The sequence below is a fragment of the Oncorhynchus clarkii genome, chromosome 19, assembly GCF_045791955.1.
Source record: "Oncorhynchus clarkii lewisi isolate Uvic-CL-2024 chromosome 19, UVic_Ocla_1.0, whole genome shotgun sequence".
In the NCBI taxonomy this organism is placed as follows: Eukaryota; Metazoa; Chordata; class Actinopteri; order Salmoniformes; family Salmonidae; genus Oncorhynchus; species Oncorhynchus clarkii.
In genome coordinates this window covers 31,077,463-31,091,355 of record NC_092165.1, presented here as the reverse complement: position 1 = coordinate 31,091,355, position 13,893 = coordinate 31,077,463, and the positions used below count along the sequence as shown (strand labels likewise).

At 40.5% G+C, this 13,893-nt stretch overlaps 1 protein-coding gene across 4 annotated transcripts in view; it reads right to left on the bottom strand.

Annotated features, from left to right (window-relative positions):
- The window catches only part of LOC139375030 (mitogen-activated protein kinase-binding protein 1-like), a 75,675-nt gene that overhangs the window by 56,138 nt on the left and 5,644 nt on the right, over window positions 1–13,893 (bottom strand). For all 4 annotated transcript variants that reach the window (XM_071116398.1, XM_071116396.1, XM_071116399.1 and 1 more), the window contains one exon: window positions 3,720–3,811. In XM_071116398.1, the coding sequence (XP_070972499.1) occupies window positions 3,720–3,811 (92 nt within the window). The remainder of the gene's footprint in view (window positions 1–3,719; window positions 3,812–13,893) is intronic.

Genomic DNA, 13,893 nt, shown 5'->3' with positions numbered 1-13,893 from the left:
GTCGAATTGCTGCAAAGAAACCACTACTAAAAGGACATCAATAAGAAGAAGAGACTTGCTTGGGCCAAAAAACATGAGCAATGGACATTAGACCGGTGGAAATCTGTCCTTTGGTCTGATGAGTCCAAATTTGAGATTTTTGGTTCCAACAGCCGTGTCTTTGTGAGATACAGAGTAGGTGAATGGATGATCTCTGCATGTGTGGTTCCCACCGTGAAGCATGGAGGAGGAGGTGTGATGGTACTTTGCTGGTGACACTGTCAGGATTTATTTAGAATTCAAGGCACACTTAACCAGCATGGCTACCACAGCATTCTGCAGTGATACGCCATCCCACCTGGTTTGCCCTTAGTGGGGCTATCATTTGTTTTTCAAATGGACAATGGCCAAGAAGGAGAATGATGGAGTGCTGCATCAGATGACCTGGCCTCCACAATCACCCAACCTCAATGAAATTGAGATGGTTTGGATTGAGTTGGACCGCAGAGTGAAGGATAAGCAGCCAACAAGTGCTCAGCATATGTTGGAACTCCTTCAAGACTGTTGGAAAAGCATTCCAGGTAAAGCTGGTTGAGAGAATGCCAAGAGTGTGCAAAGCTGTCAACAAGGCAAAGGGTGGCTACTTTGAAGAATCTAAAATATATTTAGATTTGTTTAACACTTTTTTGGTTACTACATGATTCACTATGTGTTATTTCACAGTTTTGATGTCTTCACTATTATTCTACACTGTAGAAAACAGTAAAAATAAAGAAAAACCCTGGAATGAGTAGGTGTGTCCAAACGTTTGACTGCTTCTGTACTTTCACAGCAATAAAACTATTGCTGTCCAACATGGTAGCAAGCACATAATCTTGTGAAAGTATTCTGACTTCACAGCAATATAAATCAAATATTTACTTATCCGACAGGTTAAGTCATAGGCGCCTTCAGAATGTGCGGTCTACATTGGGCCTACCGGTATATTTGAGAGGCCATCGTTCAAAAATCATTTGAAAAACAAGTTAAAAGAAGAGCCTATACCTATGGCTAATTCAGGGTAGGCTGAGTAAAAGTATTGCCACACGGTTACTACCATCATCATCAGTCACCTATCAGCCATCTGGTGGGTTGGTTTAGCAGACTGACAGGTGGTCAAGCCTCTCAGATGAGAAAGCCCCGCAGGGTCTGTGGCGTCAACAAGGAGGGGATATCAGTTTCCTTCCAACCCAAGAGAGGAGAGACAGAGACCACCCTCCAATCTGCCAGTCCACTCCAGACCCTACCCTTCCCCCCCAAGCTGATACTGTCTTATTTCTCATCCTCTGTTCATGCTGAGACAGACTGGACGACCTTGTTGTTAATCTGCCCATACTGCAAGTTTCCTGTCCTGTCTGCCCAGTACGGCCAGAGTAAGTGGCTAACAATGATGGTGATATCTAGTGTTTCCCTGAGCTCTGTGCCAGCTATGCTGCTTAAATCTGCTGAAACCCTGAAGGCAGCACATTGTAGCTGTCCAAATGTTGGCATCTATTAAATGTATTGCATCGGAGCCATGAGAGTGTGCAGCTTTTCTTTTCTAAGTGAACCAATAAGAGAGACTACAGAAGAGACCGGCATACAGTAGTCTTCATAAAGAGGAAGGTAGAGCTCATGGGAGCCAAATATTTACTGCCTCAGGATTCAGGCTATTCTTAGTAGTCGAAGCATTCATTTGAGCTGTATTTTTGTATTCTCCTCTGCATTTCTTATTTTGTCCACCCATTGCCTTAAGTCTTTACGGCATCCTTCTGAGAATACAGCAGGCTCATTTGCAAGCTTGCAGTTACAAAGGCTCAGGCTGTAGTAAGACCCTCCAGCAGAGAGCTGCAATGCAGCACAGAGGCAGAGCAGAGCCCACTCCTCTTCTCCGGAGCAGAGTGGTCTAAGGAGTATTCCCCTCACACATACGCACATGAAACCCCCCGCCACACACACAGTGCTACTACTGACCCAGTTTGCTGCAGTGCGGTGCGGTCAGGACGAGGGTCTGTGGCACACATCTATTCATGCATGTTAGATTTATCCAGCAGTAGGACATTTAATTCTCACTGAGGACATTTATTCCACATCACTAGACATGCCATCAGAGGTCTCTTCACAGTCCCCAAGTCCAACACATATTTTCGGCAAGGCAATGCACAGTATTATAAGGAGCGATGATCGCATGGAACTCCAATCTCCCATTACTCAAGCAAAAAGCAACATTTGATGTAAAAAAAATAAAAATAAAAATAAATGTAAAATAATAATAATAAATAAAATTAATAATAATAAAATTAAATTAATAATAAAATTGATGTAAAAAAATATAAAACATCTCATGGCACATTAGGGACTGTGAAATGACACACAAACACAAGCACACACACAATCTAACACACACAATCTTTAGTTGTGTTGTTTGTAAATCATTGTATTTAAACGTGAGACAGTTGTTGTCCATCAGTGTTTTGTTGCTCGTCGTGTTTTATGTTTTTGTGTCGATCCCAGGAAGAATAGCTGCTGCTTCGGCAAAAGGATTCAAATGAACCAATACACGACAGATGCTGCTTCAGAGGACCCAGCCATACATTCATTCAAACCCCATACAGTACTATCCTGTTCAATAATCGCACATATCGGATCGGGTGTGTTTGTAAATTCACACTGGAGTGCCATTTGCTCCATCTCTGCTAGGGCGAGCTGGTTAGGCTGTTTTCATGTTATCCAGAGCGTTGGTGACTGTAACTGTACTACCGCTGGCAACAATTTAATTACGCTTTTTTTTGCCAACGTTTACTGACAGCAGCCATATTCAACGGGTGTTGAGCGTTCATAAATTCATCAGTTATGCTGCGCTCTGACACACTCAGACGAGAGAGCTCCGAAATTGGAGTAGATAGCCAGAGTGAATTTACGAACGCACCCATCATTCTAGATTGCACTGTATATATAGCACAATGGAAATTGACCTAAAGTGTGCTGCATTCAGGTTCTGCCATAAATGTTCTTACAATAAAGAGGGGTATGTAAAGGTGTCATTTAAGACATTTGCAGCAAATGCTGATATCCTTCAGTCGTCATAGACAAAACTAGTTGTACAACAAGGCCAATGTAAATCAAACAAATATCCTCCCTCGCCACACACTCAGCATTCAACAAATTGGGATCCTGATATTCCAGTTTCCCCATACCCACATAGATGACTGTGCTGTACGGATGCGCGTCTTGATGATAAAACCAGCCGGCCCTGGGGGCCTATCAGTTATGAAACCACATAGGATTCATGTACGGAAACCACATAGGATTCATAACATCATGTGCCAGTAGAATGGAACAGTCCCACAATGATATAAGGCTACTTACTACTACAACAACACTACAGACAGACTAGAGTAAGGCTTGGCATAGACAATCTCCTGTTTCTGCAGCCTAAAGCAGCTTGATGTAGGCTACAAGTACACCCCCTTGGACAGGATGCTAGTCAATCAGACCAAGTGTTGTATAAATAGAAAAATCTCATATTCTGAAGAATATGAGCAGGTAGAGCTAGTAAACCACAAGGTGCAGGACTAGGCATACACAGTCATACACAGTCAACGTATTCCCTGTACTACTACACATTCATTGTCACGTATTTCTGTGTATTTCTCCACAAATTAGGTGCAATTGTTGGGTGTGGTTTTGGTGTGTAACGGGTGTTCACCGCGGTCACTCACCCAGCTGGGTAAGCCACTAGTCCTGAGCGAGGGTCGCAGGCCAAAGCACGGTTCCCAAATGCTGTGATCCCCAGCACCTTCTCTAATGTGACCTGAAAAATAAATAACACAAAGCTTATTACATCTCCACAATAAAATGAATGGAAACACACATTACACCATGTTGTTAAATAATTCATACACAAACTACAGACCAAATGTGTGGTATTTTGCTAAATGAAAGCAGGTGTTCCTAATGTTTTGTACACGCATAATGATTTGCATGTCATTGTGGCAGTATGGGGAAAACACTGCATTAAACCATCTTTACTCTTCAGCTGTAAAACACACATCCTCCCTCACACACTCTCTCTGTCTCCTCCTCTCACATAAACACACATACCATTGTCTCTCCCACAAGCACATACACACACTGTTCCCAACGTTGGGCAGCAAACAGAATGTAAGGAGCACCAGAAAGAGATAGATTGTTTTATATAGTTTAGGCTTACATTACATGATGACCACACCACTCGCGTCGTATGTGTAGCAAAATAAATGTACAAATACATGCATTTTAATCATTGTACCCACACTGCTCGCACGGGTCAACGAGGTGCTAAAACAGAACTTGGTTCTACTTGTGACGCTTAACACGCTGCAAGTCCTGCCTCTCCCATCTCCTCATTGGTTTTTAGGAGCATATACCAACGTAGGTGATTGAAAGATTAACTGAGGCCCACATTGCAGTCCTTTCTTCCAGTGCCAATCAAATTGGCCTCGATCTAATGTCAAGTTACCGGGCTGCTAGCTAGCTAGATAACATGACTGAACGGCGTTGTTTGTTATCAAACCAATAATTAGCGTCCAGGTATTAATAAGGTAGCTCCGGTTGTATGGGTCATTGTCACGAGAATTATGTTCTCAATGTTTATAAACCAATTCAATTCAACTACTCAGTCTGCCAAATCAGGATTTGTAAGATAGTGATTGAAATGAAAACAGACAGAGGCCTAGTCTACAATAGTCATTCACGGGAACGTTCTAAAGTCAAGAATACAAAACAATTAATTTTATACTGGCTTCTCACGCACACACATCCATACGCACACACATTCACACTAACAGAAGGTATCCTATGCACATACTGTCTCACTACCCAGGCGACAGAGATTAGGGAGACCTTGAGACGTACTCCCCGTTTTCTCCCAAATCTCTAGTCAGGTCGGCGCCGAAGTTTGCTCAGACAGTCTGTCTTTAAAATACCATAAAGACAAACATTAGCTATATTGTTTTACCCTAATTCTGACTAGAACTACACATTTATTGATTATAATTTCATACATTCTAATCAATTCCATACAATTATATGGTTTCAGGGTGGAATATTCTAATAATTCAATTAACAGATAAATCGCATCGACAGTCATATTTTCTTAACCATTTGAGCTAGAGACGAGATGTTTTCTTTGCTGCATGCCTGTCGCGAAACTGGTTTTCCTCCCTGGCACTGCAGCGTGACAGCGAACTTAGATTGGCCTGTGCTCTTGGTTATATCAGGTCAATGTACCAACTTTGCTCGCTCTGTGTGCTGCTCCAATGTACAAATGTAATAACAGAAGACTGATCTGGGTCTGCATCCCCGCTCGCTATCACGGCTAAATTCTATTTTAAAAACTGATGAAGGAATAGAGGAGCAAGCGCCAGAGGGTAGATCGGTAGGGCCGAAACATTTAGTAGTATCCTCTGAAACTGTACTATAGTATTCTAACCCTAACCCCAATACAAATCCAATACAACACATTATTGAGTACCGCTCTCCATATTTTCAAGCACAGTGGTGGCTGCATCATGTTATGGGTAGGCTTGCAAGCGTTAAGGACTGGGGGTCTATGGACCAAAGATCTATAGAATGGTCAAAATAAGTGCACTATGTGAGGGAAACGGGTGTCATTTGGGATCCATCCACTAATGCTACTATAGGTTCAAGGCTACATACAGTGAGTAATCTTCTAGAGCTCCACTCACTGCCTTAGAAATAAATCAGCCCCAGGATAACAAGAAAATCCACTCCTTACTTCCCCCGTACTCAAACAAAAGCGGCATATTCCTTTGTCTGACTCCATACTCCAGAGTGCTTCACACTAAGCCAGTAGGCTGTCTGCAAAAGCTTTCCATCACCTCTTATTAGCCTACACCCTAAGAAAACAAATTAATGAAGCTCACTTCAATAATAAAACAACCACAGCAAGGCTGATGATGACTCACATTATGTATATATCATTAAGCAAAACTAAATACAGACAATAGGAAGAAGTAGCATGACTTCAACACATCCAGGTTGTGGAAGGACTATTTGACCAAGGAGAGTGATGGAGTGCTATATCGGATGACCTGGCCTCCACAATCACCCGACCTCAACCCAATTGAGATGGTTTGGGATGAGTTGGACCGCAGAGTGAAAGAAAAGCAGCAAGTGCTCAGCATATGTGGGAACTCCTTCAACACTGTTGGAAAAGGATTCCTCATGAAGCTAGTTGAGAGAATGCCAAGAGTGTGCAAAGCTGCCATCAAGTCAAAGGGTGGCAACTTTAAATAATCTAAAATGTAAAAAATATTTTGATTTGTTTAACACCTTTTTGGTTACTACATGATTCCATATGTGTTATTTCATAGTTTTGATGTCTTCACTATTATTCTACAATGTAGAAAATAGTCTAAATAAAAAATAAAGAAAAACATCATGGTGTACAAGACACCTTTCTGATTTGCGCCTGTCTGAGTGGACTAATCCATTGTGGAGACCGCGGGGATGGCTCAGTGCTACTGAAATTGTATATGGTTATATTACATAAGAACATTGTTGCAACACTAATAAAAATAATATTATTTTATAACAAATGCGCTTTCTCCCGCGTTGGATAGTGGTCGCTGTCCGCGGTTCTGAAACGCATCAGTGCGCTTTTGAATTGGCGCCTTTTCCTAGACCATGTTGCTATGTGCATAATAGCAAAGTTAACCAGCATATTCGTGTTGAGAACAATGCGGCGGAGGCAGCAGCAGAATGAGGAAACTAGAAAACAACCCGTGCCTTATTGTCTAAGAAAAGTGAGTAGAGAGGAAACCAAAACTTAGTTAATAATCAATAGCCTAACTGCTGTTGTGCCTGGCTTTATAAATCATCCATATACACTACCGTTCAAAAGCATGGGGTCACTTAGAAATGTCTTTGTTTTTGAAAGAAAAGCGCATTTTTTGTCCATTAAAATAACATCAAATTGATCAGAAATACAGTGTAGACATTGTTAATGTTGTGAATAACTATTGTAGCTGGAAACGGCTGATTTTTCATGGAATATCTACATAGGCGTACAGAGGCCCATTATCAGCAACCATCACTCCTGTGTTCCAATGGCACGTTGTGTTAACTAATCCAAGTTTATCATTTTAAAAGGCTGATTGATCATTAGAAAACCCTTTTGCAATGATGTTAGCACAGCTGAAAACTGTTGTCCTGATTAAAGAAGCAGTAAAACTGTCCTTATTTAGACTAGTTGAGTATCTGGAGCATCAGAATTTGAGGGTTCGATTAGAGGCTCAAAATGGCTAGAAGCAAAGTACTTTCTTCTGAAACTCGTCAGTCTATTCTTGTTCTGAGAAATGAAGGCTATTCCATGCAAGAAATTGCCAATAAACTGAAGATCCTGCGGTGCACTACTCCCTTCACAAAACAGCGCAAACTGGCTCTAACCATAATAGAAAGAGGAGTGGGAGGCCCAGGTGCACAACTGAGCAAGAGGACAAGTACATTAGAGTGTCTAGTTTGAGAAACAGACGCCTCACAAGTCCTCAACACCAGTCTCAATGTCAACAGTGAAGAAGCGACTCTGCAATGCTAGCCTTCTAGGCAGATTTGCCAAGAAAAAGACATATCTCAGACTGGCCAATTAAAATAAAATATTAAGATGGGCAAAAGAACACAGACACTGGACAGAGGAAGATTGGAAATAAGTGTTATGGACAGACAAATCTAAGTTTGAGGTGTTCGGATCACAAAGAAGAACAACCGTGAGACGCAGAAAAAATGAAAAGATGCTGGAGGAGTGCTTGACGCCATCTGTCAATAATGGTGGAGGCAATGTGATGGTCTGGGGGTGCTTTGGTGGTGGTAAAGTGGGAGATTTGTACAAGGTATAAGGGATCTTGAAGAAGGAAGGCAATCACTCTATTTTGCAACGCCATGCCATACCCTATGGACGGCACTTAATTGGAGCCAATTTCCTCTTGATCTGTTTCACCTGTCATTGTGATTGTCTCCATCCCCCTCCAGGTGTCGCCCATCTTCCCCATTATCCCCTGTGTATTTATTCCTATGTTCTCTGTTTGTCTGTTGCCAGTTTGTTTTGTTCGTCAAGCCTACCAGCGTTTTCTCCCTTGCTCCTGTCCTTGCTATAGTTCCTGTTTTCTTGTTTCCCGGTTTAGACCATTCCTGCCTGCCCTGACACTGAGCCTGCCTGCCGTCCTGTACCTTTGCCCCACCTATCTGGATTACTGACCTCTGCCTCACCTGACCCTGAGCCTGCCTGACATCCTGTACCTTTGCCCCACCTATCTGGATTACTGACCTCTGCCTGACCTGACCCTGAGCCTGCTTGCCGTCCTGTACCTTCGCCCCACCTATCTGGATTACTGACTTTTGCCTGCCCTTGACCTGTCCTTTTGCCTCTCCCTGTTCGAATAATAAACGTTTGTTATTTCGACACTGTCTGCACCTGGGTCTTACCTTAAGCATGGTACCTACAACAGGACAATGACCCAAAGCACAGCTCCAAACTATGCAATAACCATTTAGGGAAGAAGCAGTCAGCTGGTATTCTGTCTAATGGAGTGGCCAGCACAGTCATCGGATCTCAATCCTATTGAGCTGTTGTTGGAGCAGCTTGACCATATGGTATGTAAGAAGTGCCCATCAAGCCAATACAACTTGTGGGAGGTGCTTCAGGAAGCGTGGGGTGAAATCTCTTCAGATTACCTCAACAAATTGACAACTAGAATGCCAAAGGTCTGCAAGGCTGTAATTGCTGCAAATGGAGAATTATTTGATGAAAGCAAAGTTTGAAGGACACTATTATTTAAATTAAAAATCATTATTTATCACCTTGTCAACATATTGACTATGTTTCCTATTCATTTTGCAACTAATTTCATGTATGTTTTCATGGAAAACAAGGACATCTCTAAGTAATCCCAAACATTTGAACGGTAGTGTATATCTACAGAAATAAGACAGATCCTGCTTCTGTTGCCTGTTTGAGTGTTAGTTTAATAGCCTACTGATTCCATGAGCACCAATTCCATTGTCAAGTAAACAATTTCACAGATTCGGCTGTTTTTAATCTTTGCTTTAATGTAATAAAGGATTTAAAAACTTGTTTGTAAAGTTAGAACAGCCTCTGATATTATTTATAATTTCTTTAGTGTTATTTACACTGTTCCAAATTGTCAGAAAAAAAAATAACGCTCCTTTTTCTTGATATCCTTCTTATTGTTATTATTACTATTAGGATCAGCATTTTAATAATAAGTCATGTCATTCTCATTAGTAGCCTTAGTAAAGCAGCCTTGTATATCCACAATAGAGCTATAGGCCTAAGAGCATATCCTGTTAAGTCTTAATACCGTAACTTACTTAGGCCTATATTTTAATACTTACAGTATATAGGATACTGGATCAAACATTCATTCGTTCATATCATCACACAGCATCACACAGCATTTATGATCTGAAATGCAAATCAAGCATTTGTTTTAAAATTAAATAAAGCGAGCCTTGAATAATTAGCTTAAACAATAAATAAATCGTTCCATTTTGGAAATTGCATTCACAAATGAATGTGACTGGTTTTAGTCTTTGCTGTAATAAAGGATAAGCAAAAAAACGTTACAACAAACTCTCTGGTACTAGTGGTGGTCGGTGCCATTTAAGATGGGGGAGGATAACTTTTTTTAATGAGCATGGCCTTATTTCTATTACAGCATATTGGATGACAGTAAATCATATTCCATTCAACCAGTTCAGTGTAACATTGATAGGTTTAGGCAACTACATGATACTAGAATTTTCCCTATACCCATCATGAGGTTGCTACAACCTAGCCTATGAATGAAAGTTTACATTGTAGGTGCACAGGTCGAGATAATTTTGAGTAATCAAGGTGACAAACAGCGACACATTCAAGACTGCCGTGGGCACTCTTGCCTGCATCTACCTGATCTAGGATGTAATCATTAGTCCAACAGTTGCAAACAAGAGTTTCTATTGGACAAATTCAGGTATGTTTATCCCTGTCTCGTTGTTTGCTTCCGTTTAATTACGTTTTTCAACAGAATTGGCGCAATGAATACAACCCTGATTACACACAAACACAGCTAACTTTCATAGCAGCCACATACTAACACCTTCTCGTTTCACCTTTTCCCTTCGCTTGTGGAATTCAGTGCACAACTCACCAGCTGTCTGTGACCAGGAGAAAAAAAACTTTCCAAGCCAAACCTTCATATGATGGTCGCTAACCACTACACACAGCCTACATTGTTGTCACCATCTTATCTAATGTCAGAGTCAACATAACTACTTCAACTAACGCATTAGTAAACCAGCTACAGTCACGCAGTACAGTGTGTACAGTTACAGTGTTGGATAGCCATAGCCAGCTAGCTAACATAGCATCCCTCTCTTTTTGAGCCGGATGTTTGAGTAGGCTAAATTAACTAGCTGCATGTTATGCTAGCTAAGTAAGTGAAAAGAAAATACTACATAACAAAGCTCTCTTGCTTAAGAAATTAATTTGTTTAAAAAGTTTTACTATTGTCTTTCTCTCTCTTTGAGTCAACTACTCAACACATGTTATGTACTTCAGTGCTATCTAGCTGTAGCTTATGCTTTCAGTACTAGATTAATTCTCTGATCCTTTGATTGAGTGGACAACATGTCAGTTCGTGCTGCAAGAGCTCTGATAGGTTGGTGGACGTCCTCCCGAAGTTGTCATAATTTCTGTGTAAGTCTATGGAAGGGGTGAGAACCGTGAGCCTCCTAGGTTTGTATTGAAGTCAATGTTGGAGGACAGAAGCTAGCTGTCCTCCAGCTACACCATGGCACTACCCTCATTGCAAAACAGTGTATTTAAATCAATTATTTGGTGATGTAAATATATTTAATATAGTTTTATCTAAAATCTATCACTATTTTTATATTTGGTCCTATTTTTCCTCCTCTGAGGAGCCTCCACTGTCTGGTACGCTTATAATGTATTTAGTGTCATTTACATTTTTCCAAACGGTTAGAAAATTATATTGTAATCTAACAGCACCAGTTTGGGACACATAATATGCACGCAGTGCTGGCTTCTTAACTTATTTTTCTAGATCTCCCGTATGTTCTACAACTAGTCAAATTCATTCCTCACATCCGACTTCCCCTTTACCTCATGAGAAACCAGTAAACATTCCCTCGTTTCGGATTTATTTGTCACGTCCTCTGCCTCTATTTTATGGTGTTCGGAGTTTGTTATAACCAATTTATTGATGTGATTACGATATGCTATAGGTCAGGCCTTATTGGTCACGTACATGTGATTCATTAATGTGTCACGTAAAGAGAGCAATGGTTGAGGGAATAAGGAATGTTTTTCCTATACAAATGAGGGATTACGGTAACAAAACTTTTCAGTCAGAAATGGCTGTAATTATACTGCAGCTTAAGCAACACAGACAAAGCGATAAACACTTTGATGTTCTGTGGTGGTCGCTGCTGCAGAGACAGCACGATAAACACTGATGTTCTGTGGTGGTCGCTGCAGCAGAGAGGAGAGAGACACAACAGGTGCTAGTCACACAGTCACTCAATGTCTTTTTTTTGTAACACGTAATAAGTCTGAGCCAGGCCAGGCCCAATCAAATCAATTACTGGTCGGACACTCTCTCGTCATTTGTGTGTCTTAATTATGTAATCCAATCGTGTGCTTAAAGCATCAGACAAGCTCAGTGTACATAGTTGATTTGTCTATATATGAAAAAATACACGTTTTGACATTTCTACCAATCGATTGGTTGAAAGAACAGGCGACTCTTGGTCGACCAATATTTATTTTAGTTGGAAACAGCCCTAAATTAATTAAATGACTATCCAGATTACCTGCATTGATCCTTTTTAGAGGTTGACCGATTAATTGGCATGGCCGATTAATTAGGTCCGATTTCAAGTTTTCATAACAATCGGCAATCAGCCTTTTTGGACGCTGATGAGGGCCGATTACATTGCAATCCAAGAGGAGACTGTTTGGTAGGCTGACCACCTGTTACACAAAAGGACCTGTGGGTAAGTTGCAAGCTAGCATTAAACTTAACTTGTAAAAAACAACAAATCTTAACATAATCACGAGTTAACTAAACATGGTTGATGATATTACCAGGATAACTAGCTTGTCCTGCGTTGCATATAATCAATGCGGTGCCTGTTAATTTGTCATCAAATCACAGTCTACTTCAACTTTGCCAAACGGGTGACAATTTAACAAAAGCGCATTCGTGAAAAAAGCACAATCGTTGCACAAATGTACCTCACCATAAACATCAATGCCTTTCTTAAAATCAATACACAGAAGTATACATTTTTAAAACCTGCATATTTAGTTAAAAGAAATGCATGTTAGCAGGCAATATTAACTAGAGAAATTGTCACTTCTCTTGCGTTCACAGTGCAAGCAGAGTCAGGGTATATGCAGCAGTTTGGGCCGCCTGGCTCGTTGTAAACTATGTGAAGACCATTTTTTCCTAACAAAGACCGTAATTAATTTCCCAGAATTTTACATAATTATTACATAACATTGAAGGTCGTGCAATGTAACAGCAATATTTAGACTTAGGGATGCCACCCGTTAGATAAAATACGTAATGGTTCCGTATTTCACTGAAAGAATAAATGTTTTGTTTTCGAAATGATAGTTTCATGATTTTACCATATTAATGACCAAAGGCTCGCATTTGTGTGTTTATTATATTATAATTAAGTCTATGATTTGATATTTGATATAGCAGTCTGACTGAGTGGTGGTAGGCAGCAGCAGGCTCGTAAACATTCATTCGAACAGCACTTTACTGCGTTTGCCATCAGCTCTTAGCAATGCTTGAACCATAACGCTGTTTATGACTTCAAGCCTATCAACTCCCATGATTAGGCTGGCAATACTAAAGTGCCTATAAGAACATCCAATAGTCAAAGTTATATGAAATACAAACGGTATAGAGAGAAATAGTCGACGCGTCATAATTCCTATAATAATGACAACTTAAAACTTCTTAACTGTGAATATTGAAGACTCATGTTAAAAAGGAACCACCAGCTTTCATATGTTCTCATGTTCTGAGCAAGTAACTTAAACATTAGCTTTTTTACATGGCACACATTGCACTTTCACTTTCTTCTCCAACAGTGTTTTTGCATTATTTAAACCAAATTGAACATGTTTCCTTATTTATTTGAGACTAGATTGATTTTATGTATTATATTAAGTTAAAATAAACGTGTTCATTGTTCATTCATTATTGTTGTAATTGTCATTATTACTTACATATATACAGTATATCACAAAAGTGAGTAAACCCCTCACATTTTTGTAAATATTTGAGTATATATTTTCATGTGACAACACTGAATAAATGACACTTTGCTACAATGTAAAGTAGTGCGTGTACAGCTTGTACGGTATAACAGTGTAAATTTGCTGTCCCCTCAAAATAACTTGAAACACAGCCATTAATGTCTAAACCGCTGGCAACAAAAGTGAGTACACCCCTAAGTGAAAATGTCCAAATTGGGCCCAAAGTGTCAATATTTTGTGTGGCCACCATCAGTTTCCAGCACTGCCTTAACCCTCTTGGGCATGGAGTTCACCAGAGCTTCACAGGTTGCCACTGGAGTCCTCTTCCACTCCTCCATGACGACATCACGGAGCTGGTGGATGTTAGAGACCTTGCACTCCTCCACCTTCCGTTTGAGGATGCCCCACAGATGCTAAATAGGGTTTAGGTCTGGAGACATGCTTGGCCAGTCCAGCACCTTTACTATCAGCTTCTTTAGCAAGGCAATGGTCATATTGGAGGTGTTTTGGGGGTCGTTATCATGTTGGAATACTGC